This window comes from Loxodonta africana, chromosome 23 (assembly GCF_030014295.1).
Source record: "Loxodonta africana isolate mLoxAfr1 chromosome 23, mLoxAfr1.hap2, whole genome shotgun sequence".
Classification (NCBI taxonomy): Eukaryota; Metazoa; Chordata; class Mammalia; order Proboscidea; family Elephantidae; genus Loxodonta; species Loxodonta africana.
Window position 1 is genome coordinate 73,811,251 of NC_087364.1, and position 20,826 is coordinate 73,832,076.

General features: G+C 40.7%; 1 protein-coding gene across 1 annotated transcript in view; it reads left to right on the forward strand.

Annotated features, from left to right (window-relative positions):
• Positions 1–20,826, forward strand: part of LEKR1 (leucine, glutamate and lysine rich 1) — a 178,627-nt gene that overhangs the window by 41,112 nt on the left and 116,689 nt on the right. The window contains exon 4 of the mRNA XM_064275639.1: positions 16,706–16,825. Coding sequence (XP_064131709.1) covers positions 16,706–16,825 — 120 coding nt within the window. The remainder of the gene's footprint in view (positions 1–16,705; positions 16,826–20,826) is intronic.

Here is a 20,826-nt window from a genome sequence, read left to right on the forward strand (position 1 = left end):
TAGAGTGGCACAGAGGGAGAAACAGAAATAAAAGAATCAGAATAGACTAGCAGGGTTGGAGGGCTGCTAATCTGCGGAAAAAACCTGTTGTCTTCCGGTCGATTCCGACTCATAGTGACCCTATAGGACAGCGTAGAACTGCCCCATAAGGTTTCCAAGGAGTGGCTGGTAGATTCACACTGCCAACCTTTTGGTTAGCGGCTGAGCTCTTAACCACTGCACCACTAGGGCTCCGATCTGAGGAAAGCAATAGCTAATTAAATGTGCTTTCCTTTTGTTTTTTAATTTTGTTTTCTTTTTTCTCTAATCTTTTGCTTTTAACCTGTCTTTGTGTTTTCAGTTATGCCTGTTATAAATGGCATTTTTTGGAATATTTGTCCCTGTTGTTCTTCCATGTCAGACTTTGTCCAGCGTTTTTAGGTCTTTCTCACCAGCATGACATTCCAAACACAAATCCTTTTTCAACTTAATGAAAAACTAATTCGAATATGAACCAAAAAACTAAGCATATTATGTTTATATCTTTGAGACATTAACTTTAACATAACCTATTTTATAGCTCTTGTTTTCTAATTAGGAAAGTTTATTTTCTTGTAAATGCTACATCATGGACTTTATCAATGATCTTGTTTTCTTTGGCTAGACATTCAGTCTTTTTTTTTTTCTTTAATCAAGGAGACTACAAAAAAAAAATCAAGGAGACTAGATTAGAATTTTCTGTATTTCCTACCCTCTTTTAAAGGAAAAAAAAATTTAGCTACTTGAAGTGAAACAGGAAATCTTTACCAAGTTAGAAGCCAGACATTTAGCACCTCGTTCACACTCTAATTTGGCCTGGTATTTTATGCTAATGTGGGAGAAAAGATTGCAGCTAGAGAGCTTTGGGTTGATAGCAAGAATTATATTTTTTAAAAATGATGTTTCACATAATTATAAGCATTTTTTGTATGCCAGAGAGGAAAACTCATAGCAAACAACAACCATGGCCACCCCTCTGCCTCTTCTCTTTCTTCCAATGGCTTTCTTTTCTTTTATCCAAATCTGAAGTCAGTTTGGAGGCCGTTAGAAGGAGATGAAAAGATTTGCTGTGGAAGTTAGAGAATTAAGAGCTCTGGCAAACACTTGGATTTCTCTCTCAGGAGGAAAGGAGAAGCTTGCCAAATCCCTACCATGCTGAAAAACAGATTAACTGGGGTTGATTCTGAAAACGTTTCATGCCCATGAAAACAAATGTTCGTGAGAATTACCACTTAACTTGTTCCCTCTGTGTCCCCCTGGGTTTTGCAAGAAGAGATTTTTACAAACATAATTTTGGAAAACGTGTAAAGCTAATCTACTTAACTTTTCTGCATACCCATGACATTTGCGGTTTTCAGTTGCTTTTCTCTCTTGGTAATGCCCCTGGTTCCTACTGCAGTCCTTCTGTCCCCACGCCTCAATTCCTGTCGGTTCCTGTCATTCATCAATTTAATCAAGGCAGAATTCAAAGTACAATATGCAAATCCAAGCCCATCTTTTAAAATGGTATATGATGAAATAATCAGAGGTCTCAATCTAGAGCAAAGTACTGCTCACTACACATTAGTAGCAGGGTGAGGGTGGAGGCCTTCAGTCAGGCTTCCGTAATCATCGTCCCATTGCTGTTGAGTCAATTTTGACTCATGACGATCCTATAGGACAGAGTAGAGCTGCCCCGTACAGTTTCAAGGAGCCGCTGGTGGATTTGAACTGCTAACCTTTTGGTTAGCAGACAAGCTCTTAACCGGTGCACCACCAAGGCTCCTCCAGTCAAGTTGCATGGGCTCAAGTCCCAGCTCAGTCACTTATTTACTGGTTGTGTGGCCTTATTCAGTCAGCTTGCTTACCTCTCTGTCTCTCCGTACCCTCATCTGTCAGGTGGGGCTGGGAGTGGATCTAGCTCACAGGGGTACTGTGATGTTTAATATGATTACTTGTGTAAATTATTAGGCTGTGTCTGAAGTCAGTCTATTTTGAGATAGAGAAAAGTGAGCAGAGAGATGTGGGGACCTCATACCACCAAGAAAGCAGCATGGGGAGCAGAGTGCACCCTTTGGATCTGAGGTCCTTGTGCTGAGAAGTTCCTAGACCAGAGGAAGATTGATGACAAGGGCCTTCCTCCAGAGCTGACAGAGAGAGAAAACCTTCCCCTGGAGCTGGTGTTCTAAATTCGGACTTCTAACTTCCTATGCTGTGAGAGAATAAACTTCTGCTTGAGAAAGACATCCTCTTGTGGTATTTCTGTTGTAGCAGCACTAGATAACTAAGACAGCTGGATAACAAGGTCATTGATAAGTGAGAGGAAGTTATAATGCTGCCACTGAGGGTAGATAACGGATGTTATCCATCAGTGACAGTATTTATAAGAATTACAGATGAGACAAGATTCTGAAGGAGAGTGCTCAAGGGGAGGACAGACTGATGGGTGGGAGGGTTAGAGGAGGTCTCAGTGACACAAATATTCCTTCCTCCAAGTCTTGGTGGAGTTTCACGGGTACTTTCTGGTAGAATAATCTTGTAAAATGCAAATCTGATTCCCGTCTTAAATTCTCCGGGGGCCCTATAGCCCCCCGCCCCCGCAGGAAAAACCAAACATGTTGTCATTGAGTCGATTCCAACTCACGGCAACGCTCTAGGGCAGAGTGGAACTGCTCCCTAGGGCTTCCAAGGAGTGGCTAGTGGATTCGAACTGCCGGCCTTTTGGTTATCAGTTGAGCTCTTAAACACTGCACCGCCAGGGCTTCTATACCACGGGGCCCCCTAGACTGAGGAAGAAGTTCTGATTCCTTAACATGACACACGTGATCTCCAGTTGTCTTCTTTTCTGGTTACTCCATAAAAATCACTAGGAATTAACTAGAATGTGCCATCCTCTCCCAAGCTTCTGTGCTCCGGCTGATGCTCTTCTGGAATCCCTTGGTTGTTATGCTTGCCCTCCTCTGCTTCACTAACCCTAAGTCATCATTTACCGTTCAGCTTCCTTGACTGAACACCCCTTGCCGTCCTAAAATCCTGTGCATGCCTGCTGCTAGAGTGCTTACCTTTAGTGCCAGTTGACTGACGGGCCAGTCTTCTGCATTAACTGAAGTTGTTTAAAAATGAATAAATGCATAACTCAGATGAAATTCTGAGTAGGAAGAAATATGGTTAATACTTAGCGTGGTTTGATGGTCAGCTTGTTTAAAGTGCCGCAGCCCTACTAATGATAGCCTCTTGTTTGCAATTAAGGAGCCATCCAAAACATGTCAGGAGATCTTCCTTAGGGGGCTTCTGTTTCTCAATAGAGCCCTTTGTAGAGTACTGGAGCCTTGTAAGGTCAGGATGTATAGAAGAATGTCTGTTCTTGAGGGGCTCTGGAATTCGAATTATGCATCTACTGTCAAGAGAGGTTTCAGGTCCTATATTTTTGAAAGTGGAAAAATCCAAGACCCTTGTAGAGGAATCTGGCACCAGGGGGACCCTCTCTGGCCATGATTTTTATCTGTGGCTGTTGAAGTCCATGGTGCGGCCTACTTGCAGGTAGCAGATAGGCAGGACTCTGAATTTGGCTGTGTGGGGAGTAGTTATGGGTATAAGAAAACTCTATTCACTAGCTCCCTTGACGTGTCTTTTGTATTGGCCTTACTGGTCTTTTACAAGGGAAATATTATCATTCAGTTCACTGAGAATGATAGGACAACATCTTTTGTGGTGATACCGTCAGTGTTCTCCTATAATCAAAGACACTCTCTAGGACTGGGGCAGAAGACTGGTTCTGGGTAGTGAAAGCACCCAACCTCCCCATCCCACTTAGGAACACAGCGGGGCAGATGGACCTGCCCAAAGAGTCTTGGGAGTCTAAAACAACCGGGAAAGGAAGGGCTTAGAGTCAGAAGTGAAGGGTGAGGAATTGGAAACCAGTTTGCTCATCCAAAAAGATTGGAGGACAGAGCCTGGAACAATTCTCCGAAGCAGCAGTGTGTAGGAGAAGGAAGTCTTTGATGGAGCAGATTCCGTCCTGGACAGGAGTGACCTCTGAAAAGGGCAGCTCATGTGGACAGATAAGGCTTCTTCAGGACTAACTAGGAAAAGGATATTATTCCCCATTCTCGTTGGAAGTACCTGCTGTCTGCCTTTTGCTGATGTTTTGTAATACGTATTGAAATGAGCAACACTTAAGTAAAAGTAATCACTTAGAATGATTATTCACTTAACACTAAAAATAGAGCATTCCTTCTCAAAGTGTGTTCCAAGAGATTCCTAAGAAATACCACTGAAAAAGTATTATACGGTCAAATTTCAAGTTTGGAAAATATTCCTCATCTGTCTTCTCTTGGTGATTCACTTTACATGTTAGCATAGTAAAAGCTCTAAGAAGTTTCGTAATAAACTTGTTATTTCCAATCCTAGTTTGCTGTGAAGCCTTTTATTGCGGTGCAGTGGGGTTCTTATTGTGGAAAATACTTTGACAACACTAAAATGAGGGTAAAAAGTTAACAAAATATTTAATATGGCAAAGACTGCTAAAAACTTGGCAAAATCCTTTGATTGGAACCAAAAGAAGATCGAGAATCTGAAGTTATGATTCCCCAAAAGGTTTAAATGAAAAGCGCCTGTAAAGTGTGTTTTGTAGGGCCTTTTGCATAGATGGTGCTGGATCATTTGTGGCTGCCGTTGTTACCGTTTTTGTTGTTGAGTAGGCTGGAGAGGAGAAGGGGATGAACAAGGCTTGTCCTTGCAGCTGTGGGGGAGACAAGTTGCTGTCGGTGGGAGAGGTTGCAGCTAATTCCTCAGCTAAGGAACCAGGGCACTTTGGGAGCAACAGTCACAGTTTCTTCTTGCTTTGAAGTTTTAGTATGTTGGAAATTATAAATAAAATATTTTCCTATGAGTTTGCCAAAAATAAAAATAAAAAATACACACACACACACACATACACACACACACACGTGTATATACTTTTTAATTATAAAAAAATAAAAAATTTATTCTAAAGAATTCCTCAAGTGGCTGGCAGGCAGCCACCCTTTGTAATTTCCAGAGAAAAAATATCTGGAGTAGCCAAAGGCCCGTTCGGATGGGCTGTCAATGGATTATGAAGCCATCCTGGGCTCCAGCAAGTGAAGTCTGGAGTTAGGCTGTGCAGCGGCGTCCGGAACAGTGAGCCAAGCGGGCTGGGTGGGAAGGCCAGCAACCTGAAACACGGCGCAGCTGCTCCCGAAGGTTGCTCTGTGGGAATGTGGGCCTGCTGTTTCTGAGCCACCACCTGAGTTTTAAAGAGAACCAGGGAATTTGAATCTGTATGTGAAAGCTCTCAAATTTTAAAGGTTGGTGCCTCATTAAAATACACGCACGCACATGCATACACACACACTCTGTCGGTGAACACGTCCAGGGACCAGTTTGTGCCTTCTGAATTAGGCAGACTGCACACAGCAGACTCCAGACAAGTCTTCATTCCAGCTCAGCGTGGAGCTCCGTTTATCACCGGACACTTTGCAAAGACACTAGTGTAACGATGTACCTACCCAGCACTGTAACTATGGGGGTCTTTGTGCACCTTGTAAGAATTCACTTGAAATTAACTGGAAACCACAGTACCATTTTCTGGTGGTCTAGAAAAGTCATATACTTTCCAATGACATTGCTAGTAGATATGAAACTCTCTGTGTAAAGTTACAGGATTTGGGTTAGGAAATATTTAGTTAAACATTGGTAGCAGGAAAACCTGCCAAAGGTAGTAAAAAGTTTTCTTACTGTATACAAGAGTATTTTGACAATTATATTTTTGTGTGATTTAATAATTTGTAGCTAAAGAGTATTTGATAACTTCTCTTCAGAATACGGTAGTCAGTAATTTGGATTTTGAATAAACCTTACATTTCTTTTCCGTTTCTCTTTGAGCCAGGAAATAAAAAGCATGTAATATCTCATGTGTCTACCAAGACCGCAGGACACAGTTGATCCTTCTTAGTCACTTTTCTCCTTCAGCCCGTCTTGTAGAACTGTGTGACCGCAGGGCACAGTTGATCCTTCTTAGTCACTTTTCTCCTTCACTCCGTCTTTTAGAACTGTGTGATCGCAGGGCACAGTTGATCCTCCTTAGTCACTTTTCTCCTTCAGTCCATCTTGTAGAACTGTGTGACCGCAGGGCACAGTTGATCCTCCTTAGTCACTTTTCTCCTTCAGTCCATCTTGTAGAACTGTGTGAACGCAGGACACGGTTGATCCTCCTTAGTCACTTTTCTCCTTCAGTCCGTCTTGTAGAACTGTGTGACCGCAGGGCACAGTTGATCCTTCTTAGTCACTTTTCTCCTTCACTCCGTCTTTTAGAACTGTGTGATCGCAGGGCACAGTTGATCCTCCTTAGTCACTTTTCTCCTTCAGTCCATCTTGTAGAACTGTGTGACCGCAGGGCACAGTTGATCCTCCTTAGTCACTTTTCTCCTTCAGTCCATCTTGTAGAACTGTGTGAACGCAGGACACGGTTGATCCTCCTTAGTCACTTTTCTCCTTCAGTCCGTCTTATAGAACTGTGTGACCGCAGGGCACAGTTGATTCTCCTTAGTCACTTTTCTCCTTCAGTCTGTCTTGTAGAACTGTGTGGACTGTTTGTGAGCTTTTTGTCTCATCTTTGCTGCGTTGATATTAGCTAAGAATACATGTATAGAGCAACTTAAAAAAATATGCAATATCCTGTTGGAATGATTCTTTTATTCTTTGTCATGTTTAAATGTCACTGCTATGTTAGCGGAACTCTTTGAAGGATCTTTGGTTTTGAAGTAGTTATAATAACCTACATTTTTTTCTTGATTATTAAATATTTTGAGGAGAAAATATAAGTCTTTCTGGTGAATTTTCTTTTCTTCCCCCTATTATCCTCTAAACAACCTTCCCTCCCCCTTGCCTGCTTTCAGCTGCGGCTATGATGCAAGCAGGGACTTATCTAATCAGAAGGTTCTTCAGACTTTTCAGGGTGTACAAAGGAACAGCTGGCTCCGGGCCTCTGCCTCTTCTCATCTGCCTTCCCGTTATCATCTTTATCACAGTGTAGCATAGCCATCCTTTTTCACTCACTCCTATACCTGCCTATGAGCCAGGTGGGGACAGGCACCGTTCCTTTATTTCTGAATCCTTAATGGTACCTAGAATGGTATCAGGTACATGCAAAAAAACGAACCAAATGCGCTGCCATTGAGCTGATCCCAACTCATAGCCACCCTGTAGGACAAAGCAGAACTGCCCCACAGGGTTTCCAAAGCCATAAATCTTTACCAGAACAGACTACTACGTCTTTCTCCCATGTAGCAGCTTGTGGGTTCAAACCACTAACCTTCTGATTAACAGCCAATTGCTTTAACCGCTACACCACCAGGGCTCCTTATCAGGTACATAGTGGGTATGAAAAGCGTATGTTTTTATTCTTTTTCTCTCTAGCGTAATTACAGTTTTGTCAGAAGATTAAAAAAAGGTACTCGAACTGTTTCTTTTCCCTTTATTGAACCAAGGGTACTTTGCTTCAAACCCAAAAGTGCAAAGAAAAGGAAATCTCAAATTCTAAGGATTCTCTGAACATCTTACGGTTCTCTACAGAACTTTCCAGAAGCTTCCATATAGCTCTCTTGATCCTTTCCAGAGAAAAACAGCCATATAGACAGACCAGTGTTTAAAACCACAACGTAATCTAGTGATATTTTGGGATGCATTAGTAAATGGGCTTCTGTATTGTGTTTCTAATGTACTCATTTTCTTCATTGTTTCAAACATGAATTTATAAATTATTTACTCACTGGCCTATTTATTATCTACTCCTCAACAAAAATTAAGTCCGTTATTACCGTTGTGCACATTATGGAATATTTAGAAAGTAGAAAATAGATAAAAAAAGGTTGCCCTTAATATCATTTCCTAAGATAACTGATATAAACTTTTTGGAGTTCTTTTAAAATGTGTTCATTACATAAAGAACCTCAAAATCACATTAAAAAAAAAACATGTATTTCAATGAGAAAAAGAGATTTAGAGGCTGAGATTTTACAATCAAAATAATGCATTTTTTCCTTTAGGAATTTTAATAAAAGTTTTTTATAACCTGGTATTGATATTTTGTTATTGCATGGCAAAGATAATAAATACATGGATTGATTCAGAGAGCACTTAGACAAAAGCACTGGATTTTAGACATGGGAATGACTTGTCCAGGGTCAAAAAGCTCGGAGTTTGACTACATAGTCTTGTAGCTCTAAAGGTTTCTGGAATTGAAACAATCAAACATGTATCTAAATATCACTGAGGACATCCTGAACAGTATGTAGGACTGTACTAAAATTGGGTTTCCAGCAGGGCTTCAAACCGCTTCTGCCGCCTTCAGTCATGGCTGATGAAATGAAATCCAAACAGACCCAAATTTTTAAAATGTGGTGAACCGGAATGATAAGTGGAACAGGAAGAATTACTGGTCAAAGCCCTGTAGAAAGCAATCTCCCTCTTAGAAAACAAGGGCAACGTGCACACTGCCTGGCAACCAAATCTCCTGACCTGCAGAGTCAGAAACAGTGGTGCCCTGCTTAAAGATGGCGGCCGACCCCACCACTTTGAACGTGTGTTTCTCTTCCCAGTCTTGCCAGTAATCCAGTCTTCCGCATCAGGGCTCCTGAAAGGGCTCACTACACCTCTTCCAAGTCTCCCATTCCAGGAATTTGACTCGGAATTTTTCCTGTTTTACTTATTGTTCTGCTTCACCCAAATTTTAAAAAATTCGGGTCTGTTCCAGTTTCACTCTATTGGCCTAGACTGAACTGGTTTGAAGCCCTGATCTCTAGAAACTGCTGTATATACATTGTGCAACCACCAACAGTGAAGAAAGGAGGCAAGGACAGCTGAACATCCAGCCCCATAAACAGGGTAGCTGTGTGTTCTTATATTTGGAGAATAGCAGCTTATTTTCCTCCACTCAAGATGCTATTTCTTGGTTATTGTTGTTGTCTGAAGTCAGGTTGGCCCCCAACTCATAGTGACCACATGTATTGCAGAGTAGAATTCCTCCATGGGGCTTTCTTGGCTGTAATCTTTATGGAAGCAATTCACCAGGCCTGTCTTCTCAGAGCAGCTGGGTGGATTCAAACTACCTACCTTTGGGTTAGCATCTGATCACAAACTGCTTGCACTACCCAGATTCACTAATTGCAGCCCAAAGAATGCAAATTGTGTTCCCTGTTAACCTACTGAGGAAACCCTGGTGGAGTAGTGGTTAAGAACTAGGGCTGCTAACCAAAATGTCGGCAGTTTGAATCCACCAGGAGCTCCTTGGAAACCCTACGTGGCAGTTCTACTCTGTCCTATAGGGTCAGTACGAGTCAGAATCAACTAGAGGGCAATGGGTTTGGTTTTGTTTTTTTTAATCTTTATAGGAGCAGACTGCCACATCTTTCTCCCATGGAGCAGCTGGTGGGTTCAAAATGCCAGCCTTTCAGTTGGCAGCTGAGGGCTTAACCACTGTGCCACCAAGGTCCCTTCTTGTACCCAACCAAAACCAAACCCGTTGCCATTGAGTTGATTCTGACTCATAGCGACACTATAGCACAGAGTAGAACTGCCCCATAGGGTTTGTAAGGAGTGGCTGATGGATTCAAACTGCCAACCTTTTGGTTAGCAGCCAAGTTCTTAACTACTGAGTCACCAGAACGCCTTTTGTCTTGTACCAAACTCGTTGCCGTCGAGTCGACTCCAATTCATAGCAACCCTATAGGACAGAGTAGAACTGCCCCACAGAGTTTCTGATGAACACCTGGTGAATTTGAACTATTGACTTTTGGGTTAGCAGCCATAGCTCTTACCCACTAAGCCACCACGGTTTCCTTGTCTTGTACCAGACCCTTCTAAATCATTCCTAAGACAGAAGTGCTTTCTGTAGGGGGTTGGTGTGTGTTTGCTTTTTGCTAAACATTGTATCTATAACATGAAAATGAATTCTTCATAGATCTCAGGTCCCCTTGACAATCTGGAGAAATTGTACACAAGCACAAAAGCACAGTTTCTGTGTGTTTTCTGAAGGTTCACAGTCAAGCTTAAGAGTATCATATTTAGTCAAAGGAGAGTTTATTATTTAATAGACTAAATATCTACATATTAAGTGGACCAGGGGAAAATAAGTAAATAATCAAAGACTGAATAAATCTCAATGAGATTTCAGACAGTTAGTTAAAAACGATATTGATTCAGTCCAATGCAAGGTACTTTCTCCAGTACCTTGTTGGGAGGAGGAGGTGGGGAGAGACACAGTCCAAAGAGGGGTGATGGGAGAGGGAGATAATAAATATGAATGGATATCAAGTGTGGTATCAAAGTCAAGTCTTGTTATTTTTAGAATTGAGAGATCCCCCCCCACTTTAACTCAACATGGCAGTCATCCTTCTGATGGACTCAAACTATTAAAGAGTGTGTTTATTAGTAAGTGGGATAATGACTCTTTGGGATAAATTAAAACTACCTTAACAAAAGGATATATATTTTATTAACTAAGAACTTTTGTAGGAAGTTATAAATAGATGTTGCACTAATTTTCTAAATGTAAGCAATAAATAAGGAGGACCAAAGAAGAATTCATGCATTTGAATTATGGTGTTGGTGAAGAATATTGGATATACCATGGACTACCAGGAGAATGAACAAACCTGTCTTGGAAGAAGTACAGTCAGAATGCGCCTTAGAAACAAGGATGGCAAGACTTTGTCTCACGTACTTTGGACAGGTTGTCAGGAGGGACCTGTTCTTAGAGAAGGACATCATGCTTGGTAAAGCAGAGGGTCAGAGAAAAAGAGGAAGACCCTCACTGAGATGGATTGACAGGGGCTGCAACGATGGGCTCAAAGATAACAATTGTGAGGATGGCGTGGGACCACACAGTGTTGCGTTCTGTTGTACGTAGGGTTGCTATGAATCAGAACTGACTTGATGGCACCTAACAACAATGAGCAATAGAATGCCACTCAAGAGAAGATTGTGTATTTGTATTCACAAATGATCATGTTTTAAATATTGCTTCTGTTCTATACACTTGCATATTAATGACATTTCTGGTCCTGTGCATACTTCTGCAACGTTTTTGAAGTTGCTTTAGCTCCTAATAATAGCTAAAGTGGTCTGGTTTCTGCTTCTACGATTTCACAAAGTGCCTATGATTTTTTTTTTTTTTTCTACAAAATAAGTGCATTTTTTAGTTTTATTGAATCCTCCTAAGTAATTATCTGCCTGTATACCTGGGTTCCCCACTGCCATTCCCTACTTTCTTGAAAGGTAATTTAATGTTCTGGATGCATTTTTAAAGGTAGTGGTTAATCCCAAAGGACCAGTTACAGAAACCAGTTCTTTTTTTTTAATCTTGAGAGTTTATTTCTCTCTCACATGAAATCCAGAGGTAGTTAGCCCAGAGGTGGTTTGGTGGCTCCAAGTTTATCAGGGGCAGATGCTCCTCCTTTCTTACCGTTCACCCATTCTTAGCACATTGCCTCACAGTCCAGGATGGCTGCTTGAACTCCAGCCATGATGTCTACATTCCAGACAGCAGAGTGGAGGCTGGAAGAGGAGGGAAGAGCAAAAGGGAGAGCCCCAGCAGCCTAGCCACCTATTTAGGAGCCTTCCAGCCCTCCATCCAGTACCTTCCTCTTACATCTCATTGGCCAGAGCCCGTTCACACAGTCACACCTAGTTGCTGCTTATTCTTCGCTGCAAATAAAAGGAAAAAAGGGGTGGATGATCCTACTGCTGTGCCTGCCCTGCTGCCCCACAGTCCGTGACTCCTTCGCCAGCCACTCGGCTTTGGGCTGTCCACACTGCTGGCAAAAGTAACACAATTGTGCTGACAGGCCACTCTGCAGACTCATGACTTCCAGCTCAACTGAGCCCCAATTTCTGGAGTCCCTTTTCCCCTCATTGCCAGTATTCCAAGGATTCAATCACTTTCCTGAAACTCTTTCTGCAATACTCTTCCACTCCTTGCTCTTGGCAGTATGTCTTGCCTCTACCGGCCCTCATCTGCCTTTTTTCTTTCTTTCTTTTTTTGAATTGTGCTTTAGGTGAAAGTTTACAGAGCAAATTAGTTTCTTGTTAAATAATTAATCCACAGATTGTTTTGTGACACTGGTTGCTAACCCTGCGGTGTGTCAGCACTCTTCCCTTCTCCACCCCGGGTTCCCTGTTTCCATTCCTCCGGTTTTCCTGTCCCTTCCTGCCTTCTCATTTTTGCTTTTGGGCTGGTGTGCCCATTTAGTCTCGTATACGTGGTTGAATTACTCATATTATTGTTTGTTTTATAGGCTTGTCTAATCTTTGGCTGAAGGGAGAATTTCAGGAGTGACTTTAGTACTGAGCTAACAGGATATCTGGGGCCATATTCTCGAGGTCTCTCTAGTCTTTGTCAGACCAGTAAGTCTGGTCTTTTTTGTGTGAGTTTGAATATTGTTCTACATTTTTTTTCCTGCTCTTTCTGGGACCCTCTACTGTAATTCCTATCAGGGCCATCAGTGGTGATAGGCATTGTGCTGGACTCAGTCTGGTGGAGGCTGTGGTAGTTGTGGTTCATTAGTCCTTTGGACTAATCTTTCCCTTGTCTTTGGTTTTCTTCATTTTCCTTTGCTCTAGACAGATTGGGACCAGTAGATTTGTCTTAGATGGCCACTCACAAGCTTTTGAGACCCCAGACGCTACTCACCAAAGTAGGATGTAGAACATTTTCTTTACAAACTATGTCATGCCAGTTGAGCTAGATGTCCCCTGAGACCATGGTCCGCAACCCTCAGCCTGATGACTCAGTCCCTCAGGGAGTTTGGAGGTGTCTATGAAGCTTTTATGAGATACCAGTTCTTCATAATTGGCAGTTGTGTGCCAATTTCTGGAATCCCTTTTCCCCAAAATTCCTGAAGTCTCTCTTGTTTTGATTAATTTTTGTCGCAGTCTTTATTTTCCTCTTAATATTTGGATGGCTTTGCCTGTCAGACCTCAGTGAGATGTAATTTTGAAAATCACCCACTTCATTTTTTCAGACCCCATACTTCCACCTGTCACCTCAGATTGCTGCAAACCAGTGTGAGGGAAAGCCTAAAAACACACAAATCCTTAGAACCAGGAGCTTGGCAAAAAGCACAGACTGCATGTGGTGAGAGCCCCAAAATGCAACCAGCTTTCTTGTTGTGTTTTCCTAAGTGTTGATCAAAGAGTAGAGAGAAATTAAAGGAGTTTTAAAGTATTTTCCTTCAGAGTGTTTTCATTATGAATAATGTTAATAATAATAATTAAGAAGAAGAATGTTTGCATTAAGAAAGGACCACGGTGCTCCCCCTCGTTTGTTTTACCACTCACTGATACTCACAGAATCCATTGTAACCAAGTTGGCTGAGAGAAAAACTGGGACTAGATCAGAGTAATGAATACGCATGTGCTTGTTTTTTTGTGGATGCTTTGGCTGGAGGGCTCCGGTACCAGTCATCTCGCTCCCCGTACAGGATCCCGTCGGCCAGAACATGGCGTTATTTCCCGCTCTTTGCAGGAACACCCTCTGATTAGACAACGGTGTGTCCTCACATCAACAGAGCGTTCAAATTCTCTGCAGGATTACGACTGCCAGGGAAAACTGTCTGCCTGCACGGTACAGACTGTATTGTAATATCTGGTGAATTGCTTATTTCAGAAAGTTGCTATACACAGTAAAAGCGAACATTAGTGCCTTTCCAGGCATGTCACTTTTAACTCTATCGGTTGAATTTGAAAGAAGTGAGATGGAACTGGCACAGCCAGCCCTGAGTGAACTTCAGTGACCTAGGTTCTTAGAGCTCAGCAGAACCTGGCCCATTGTCCTTCAAGTGCCTCACTCTTAAATATGAATAGATAACAAAAGATCACCAGACTTTTGACAGAAACCTCACATGTGACAGACAAAAAGCAAGACAAAACAAAAGTAAACCCCAAGGAAACAGAAGGAATTCAGTGAGCTAGGGGACACTTTACCGCTATAATTGACATTCTCAAAAAAATAAGAGAAGAAATTGTGTCCACGAAACAAGAACAAGGGGTAATGAAGAGGACCTTTTGGAGAATAAGAAATAATTCTTGGTAATTAAAACATGATAGCAGAAAGTAAAAGTTTAATAGGCAGGTTGGAAGATAAAGAAAATGGAGCAAAATGTCAAAAGTTGGAAATTGGAGAGAAAAGGTGAAAAAAAAATTAGAGGCTTAGTTCAGGAGGTCTCACATCCAAAATAATAGAAAGACGTTGCAGAAAGAAAAGAGAGAAAATGAAGGGGAAGGAGTCATTCTCCCTGTGGGAAAATTTCTAAAGCTAAAGAACATCCATTTCCAGAGGAAGGACTCAGCAAGAGCCCAGCACAGAAAATGACAAAAGACTCACAAGACGACGTATCATGATCAAATTTAAGAACACCAAGTGGGAAAAGAAAATTCTTAAAGCTTCTAAAGAGGGAGGAAAAACCTACCATGAATCACACAAAGAAACAGGAATCCGAATGTCACTGGACTCCCCAAAAGCAGTACTGGAAGCTAAAAGAGAGTGGAACAGAGTCCTAATTTTCTGATGAAGGGTATTTTTGTCATCTATGATTATATTTCCAGCCAGACTCAGTTCGAGGTAAAATAAAGACATTTTCAGACAATCAAGGTCTCAAATTTACCTCCCATGCACCGAAAGCAGCTGGAGGATTTCCTCCTGCAAAAGGAGGTAAACCAAGAAAGAGGAAGATTTCAGAAACAGGAGACAGGAGATCTGACATAAAAGAGAGGTGAGAGCAATTCCTGAAATGATAGAGAAAGGAAGTCCCAGAATAACAGCTGTGAAGCCAAACTAGAGCAGTGGACTGGAGAGTTCTAGAAAGGCTGCTCCTGGAAAGAAATGATCTGAAAAGATTATCTGCTGTGTCTGAAGGCACCGAGAGAAGAATCACAGCTCTGTCAGAGTCGGAGGAAGAGCCAGTGGTAGGTACACAAGAAACCAAGAAAAAGGAAAAGGAGACAGTTTTTATTCTAGGGATAACAAAAGTTGTACAAGAAATGTAATCATGCGTAGCGTGTGACTCGCCAGTGGAGAATAACGTAATACTGAAAGTAACTTAATAGAAAGGATAGATTTAACTATATGGGGTGGACAAGGGGAGGAAAGGTGTGTATGTGAGTGTGTGTCCGAGTGAGCAGGTGGGTATGGAAGAGTAAATGCTTATTTGGAAGTTGTGGCAGAGACTGCTAGCTGCCTACCCCAGTAACCATTCTCCCTTATGCCTTACTGAAAAAAAACCAAACCCGTTGCCGTCCAGTCGATTCCGATTCATAGCGACCCTATAAGACAGAGTAGAACTGCCCCATATGGTTTCCAAGGAGCGCCTGGTGGAGTTGAACTGCCGACCTTTTGATTAGCAGCCATAGCTCTTAACCACTACACCACCAGGGTTTCCCCTTTTGCCGTAGTAACACCAAAAACCAAAACTAAACCCATTATTACCAAACCCATTATTATGGAGTGGATTCCGACACATAGAGGGCTTCTCCTTATACTTTAGTAACACCAAAAAACCCAAACCAAACCCATTATCAACGAGTCGATTCCAACACATAGTGACCCTATAGGACAGAGTAGAACTGCCCCACAGGGTTTCCAAGAAGGGGCTGGTGGATCCAAAATCCGACCTTTTGGTTAGCAGCCGAGCTCTTAACCACTGCGCCAAGGGGCTAATAGTCCCAGTTAGAGGACTGCATTTCCCAGCTTCACTTGCAGCTGGATGTGGTCATGTGTCTCAGTTCAGCAGAGAGTATTCAGTGGTGCTTCCAGGAGATCTCCTTAAATGGACGGAGTGAGCCGTTATTTTCCTCCTGTTGCTGGTCTGGAATGGGAAGATAATGATGGTGCTTCGCTTCTCCCGCCATCACCGACCATGAGAATAAAGGACACACCAAATCTGGCAGATCAAAGAGTTGGCAGTAATCTGGGCCCTGATGACATTATAGAGCCATCACATCAACAGTAGACTGGCAACCAATGCATTTGTTTTGTGTGAGGGAATGTACCCTTGTGTGTTTAAGCCATCACACTCAGGCCTCAGTTATATATAGCTGAACCAGATCTTAACCGATTTGGAATTCACTAGATAATATCTAAAATGAAATACTAAAAAAGTAGAAGTATGAGCATATTATTTAGTAGTATGGAGTTAAATATCAGAAGCAGCAAGTAAAAAAAAAATGGAAGTAGTTGCCTTTGGCAGCGAGAATTGGGGTATAGACAAATGATGACTGTTTTTTTCTTATAAACCTTTGGGTAATATTTGACATTTTAAATTATGTACATTTATTGATTTAATAAAAATTGATAGTTGTTTAAAAAATTTTTTTAGTCACATTTTAATACTTCATGTAAGAATAACTGCTCGTTGTAAAAATTCAAACAAGACAAAAGAATATAGAGTCAAAAGTTATGTATCCTTTCCACACTCTCTGCCTTTTCCCCGCCCATCAATTCCACTCTTCTCCCCAGAGACGATGGCTGTTGGGACTGTGCCCATACTTTTTCTATAGATTCATACAGCATATATAAAGGTGCTTAGTTTTCCTACTCTACTTATTATAAGTGTATTTAAATTTTAAACTAAAAATAAGCTCTCATGAGGGGATATTTAGTTTTGTAATGGATGTTGTTTGTTTGTATTTTTAGAATTCAAGATGTAAGCATGCAGCTAAAAAGACAGCAAGGTGAATTTAAGAAGGTACAGGAAGAATTGAATCATTTGCAGCAAGAGTTAAAAGTTAAACATAGACAGTCACAGATCTTCAGGTAAGGTAATCTTTAAAGAGTTGAAAATTATAAAGATTAAAAAGATGCATTTACTGTTAACTTTATAAACATTCGATGAATTTTAGTAATATGGTTTCTATATCCTGTGTGGTTGAGAAAAATGGAAAAAGCCTCTTTAAAAAAAAATTATCTCAGCTGAATAGTTTTACTAATAAAATTTAAATCAGGAAAACACTGTTCTTATTTTGCAGTGACATTTAGAATGAAAGCACAGTAGCTAAGCTGTTTTTTCTCGACGGGTATTTCTTAACATATTTGATAGCCTGAGTGATATTCCAGTGGCACGGAAAATAATAGAATGGGGAAAATTTCTAAAGGATCGTAATAGACTCCCTAAATTTAGAAATGTCCAACATAAAGAAAGGATGTTAATCCTGCTTTTCTATAATCTTTGGAGGGTTTATAATATGTAAAGACAAAATCCAGTGTTCTGAGGAAATTAGGAACTACGTTTTACTTTTCAAAAACCAGAATTGAATATACTAAGAATCTTTATGGGAAGAATGATTCCTTTTGGAACTGAGTAACTGTGAGCTCTCAGAAAAGGGCAATAAGTGAAATGACCCTTTTGCTAGACACAGGTTCAGGATGATTCAGAATCACTGAAAAAATATCTGGATAAATATTTTGAATGTTAGGATTTTTTATCTGCTAGTTATTAGTGGAAATAGTGTCTGATAAAAATAGTTCTCTGGGCTAGTAATTTTTTTACATGCTGTCTGGTGATAATCTGCTGACCATCTGTGTTTTATGAATGGCTTGCACTTATCTGATGCTCAATAAATTATTTTTGAATGAATGAAATCTACTCACAAACTAGATGATTGTTTTTGTTGTCAGAAGTTCCCTCTGCCCGTTCCCAGAAATCTGGTATCAAACCAGCAAGATAATACCACCCCAGTGACCCCAAAGAGTTAGGACATGGATATTAAATCTTGGCTCCTGCACTAACTTTGACCTGGGTCTGCTAGGGTGGTCCCTTCCGTTTTATTCACCAGTGCCATCAGGGATGGTAGGATTAACTAAATTTTGAAGGTTAAACTGGGACTAGATCAAATAACTATTGCTGCTTCAAGATATCATGAGACTATTATTATATTCTACTTTAAAAAAACTATTAGGGTAGAAGCTTTTAAAATTGTATGTTATTTTGAGAATATAGTTAAAAATGAATAGCCTCCGTTATTTATGTACTTCATTATGGAAATTAAATTTGAACCTTATTCTTTAGGTCTGTAAGGGAAACTTACTAACTTATATAGTTATTACATTTCTGGAATTTCTTAGTTAAATGGATTTTTACACCGATTGATAAATGTTCATCCCTATAAAGATGTTAGCAATTATTTATTAATAATTTATTGAGGTATATTTTGCTTGTATTATAATGATAAACTACCATATAATTGTTATTGCAAAATCTATTATTATTGTTTTCTAAAGAGGACTAATAAATGCCCAAAGAAATTATTAATTAAATTTTTAAATTTATGTATGAAAATATATATGAAAGGATGAAAGTTTTATTAGAAAATGTAATAGCATTCCATCCTAGGTATTATTTAATCTCCATGTAAAAAAAGTATCTTGAATTGGAAATGAGAGTCAGAGAAAGAGTAGTAAAAATAATACCTGGAATTTATATAGCATCAAAGTGTTTTTTCAAAGCCAGTCCACACTGTTTGCCTTATCCTAACCTCTCGAGAGCCTTTCCGGAGACTTGGTTATGGAAGTTTTCTGACCTACACTGAACCATTCACTCTACCTGCCGCTTCACAGCCACCCTCTTGCCACATGCTGTGGCCCGAGCAGCTCTAGGAAAAGCTTGGCTGTGGCCACAGTCATGGGTCTCAGTCCCTGCTGCTGCCACAAGCCCCATTATTGGGGCATGACACAACCGCCTCCATTCCTCATTTTGCTCCATGGTTCATTTACACACCATGCACCTCTCAGCTCCCACCCCAGAGCCACGAGGGCCAGATAGATGCTGGGGATCTGCTCAGTAGCTATGCATGTGCAAAATGGAAGTTCAGGGAGTTGACACCCCATGTGGAGCAAAGTCCGGCCAGTGGGAAACAGGAGCTGGCAGGAAAATGCAGTTTCCTTTCCCCTCATTTCTGCTTCCCTGAGATTACACTCTCCAGTAACATGTTAGCACGTGAACTTCAGCCTCTGGCTCTAGGGAATCCACAAAAAAGCAAAAAAAAGAAAAAAAGCTAGAGAGAATGTTATGCTGTACTTCCACGTACTCATCACCCAGCTTTAATTATCAACAAAGAGCCGATTTTGTTTCATCCCTGCTCCCACCCACACTTGCTCCCCCGTTAGGTTTGAAGCAAATCCCATACATCATCATTTCAACTGTAATACTTCAGAATGTACCTCTAAAATATAGGCTTCTTTAAAAAAAAAAAAAAGAACCCAAGTACATCATCACAATTAGAAATAATTAACTTAGTTTAAAAAAAACAAAACTCATCTAACATCCAGTGAAAGTTGACGCTTCCCCGATTGTCTCAGTTGCTTTGTTGAAATCGGACCCAAACAAGGTGCATTTGGTTGATATGTCAAGTCTCTTTTAAGCTACAGGTTTCTCCACATTCCTTTTGTTGTTGTTGCAATTAATTTGTTGAAGGAACTGGCTCGTTTGCCCTGTAGATTTTTTTACTCTCTAGATTTTGGTAAATGTATCCCTGTAGTGTCGTTTTACACGTTCCTCTGTTCCTTGAATTTTCATTGTATAGGTAGTTGGATCTAAGGGCTTGAATAGGTTTAAGTCCAATTTTTATCGAGGATATTTCCTAGATGGTGCTGTGTACTTTCATCGTGAGGCACAAGATATCCGATTGTCTCTCTTTTTATGCTATGAAAATCCTAACTAACATCAGTGGGACCTGCGGGATCAAGCATTATCATCCCGACCCGCCCATTATAATATTCACCATCAGCGCTTTTCACTTAGTGGTCTCAGTAGCCATTGATGATTATTGTCTAGATCCATAATTTCATTAGGGTTTGAAAAATGTTTTTATTCTAACTTCGTTATTTCTTCTCCATCTGTTGTTGTTGTTAGGTGCCATCGAGTTGGTTCCGAATCATAGTGACCCTATGTACAACGAAGCAAAACACTGCTCGGTCCTGCGTCCTTCTCACAATTTTTGCTATGCTCGAGCCCATTGCTACAGCCACTGCGTCGATCCATCTCGTTGAGAGTCTTCTTCTTTTTCACTGACCCTCTACTTTACCAAGCGTGATGCCCTTCTCTAGGGACTGATCCCTCCTGATAACATGTCCAAAGTAGGTGAGATGATGTCTTGCTATCTTCTCTTACAAGGAGCAATCTGCTGCACTTCTTCCAAGACAAATGTGTTTGTTCTTTGGGCAGTCCATGGTATATTAAGTATTCTTTGCCAGCACCATAATTCAAGGACATCAATCATTCGATCTTTCTTATTCATTGTCTGGCTTTCCCAGGCATATGAACTGAAAATACCATGGCTTGGGTCATTAACTAGAATTCTCTTAAAAAAAAAAAAAAAAAAGCGCTTGCCCTTATCAGCTATTTGTTTACCCTAAAGTACAGTTGTATATGAAGGGCAAGAGAAATGCTGGACTCTCTCCGTTTATTTACCAGTGTTCAGACTAATGAGTTATTTCCCTAGCATCCTCCAAGCTTGGCTTTTTAAAAATTTTCATTTGTGAACACATGAGTTTAAACATATCTGATGTGTTTCAATCCATTAGAATTGTTATTTAAAATTTTTTTCTTGAGAATATGTACAGGAAACCTACACCAATTAAAAATTTTCTACCTGTACAATTCAGCGGTAATTCTTCGAGTTGTGCAGCCATTCTCACCCTCTTTTTCTGAGTTGTTCATCCTCTGTTAACATAAAATCACTGACCCCTAAGGCTCCTGTCTGATATTTCAAGTTGCTGTTGTCAGTTTGACCCTATATAGATAGGTCTTAGACGAGCAT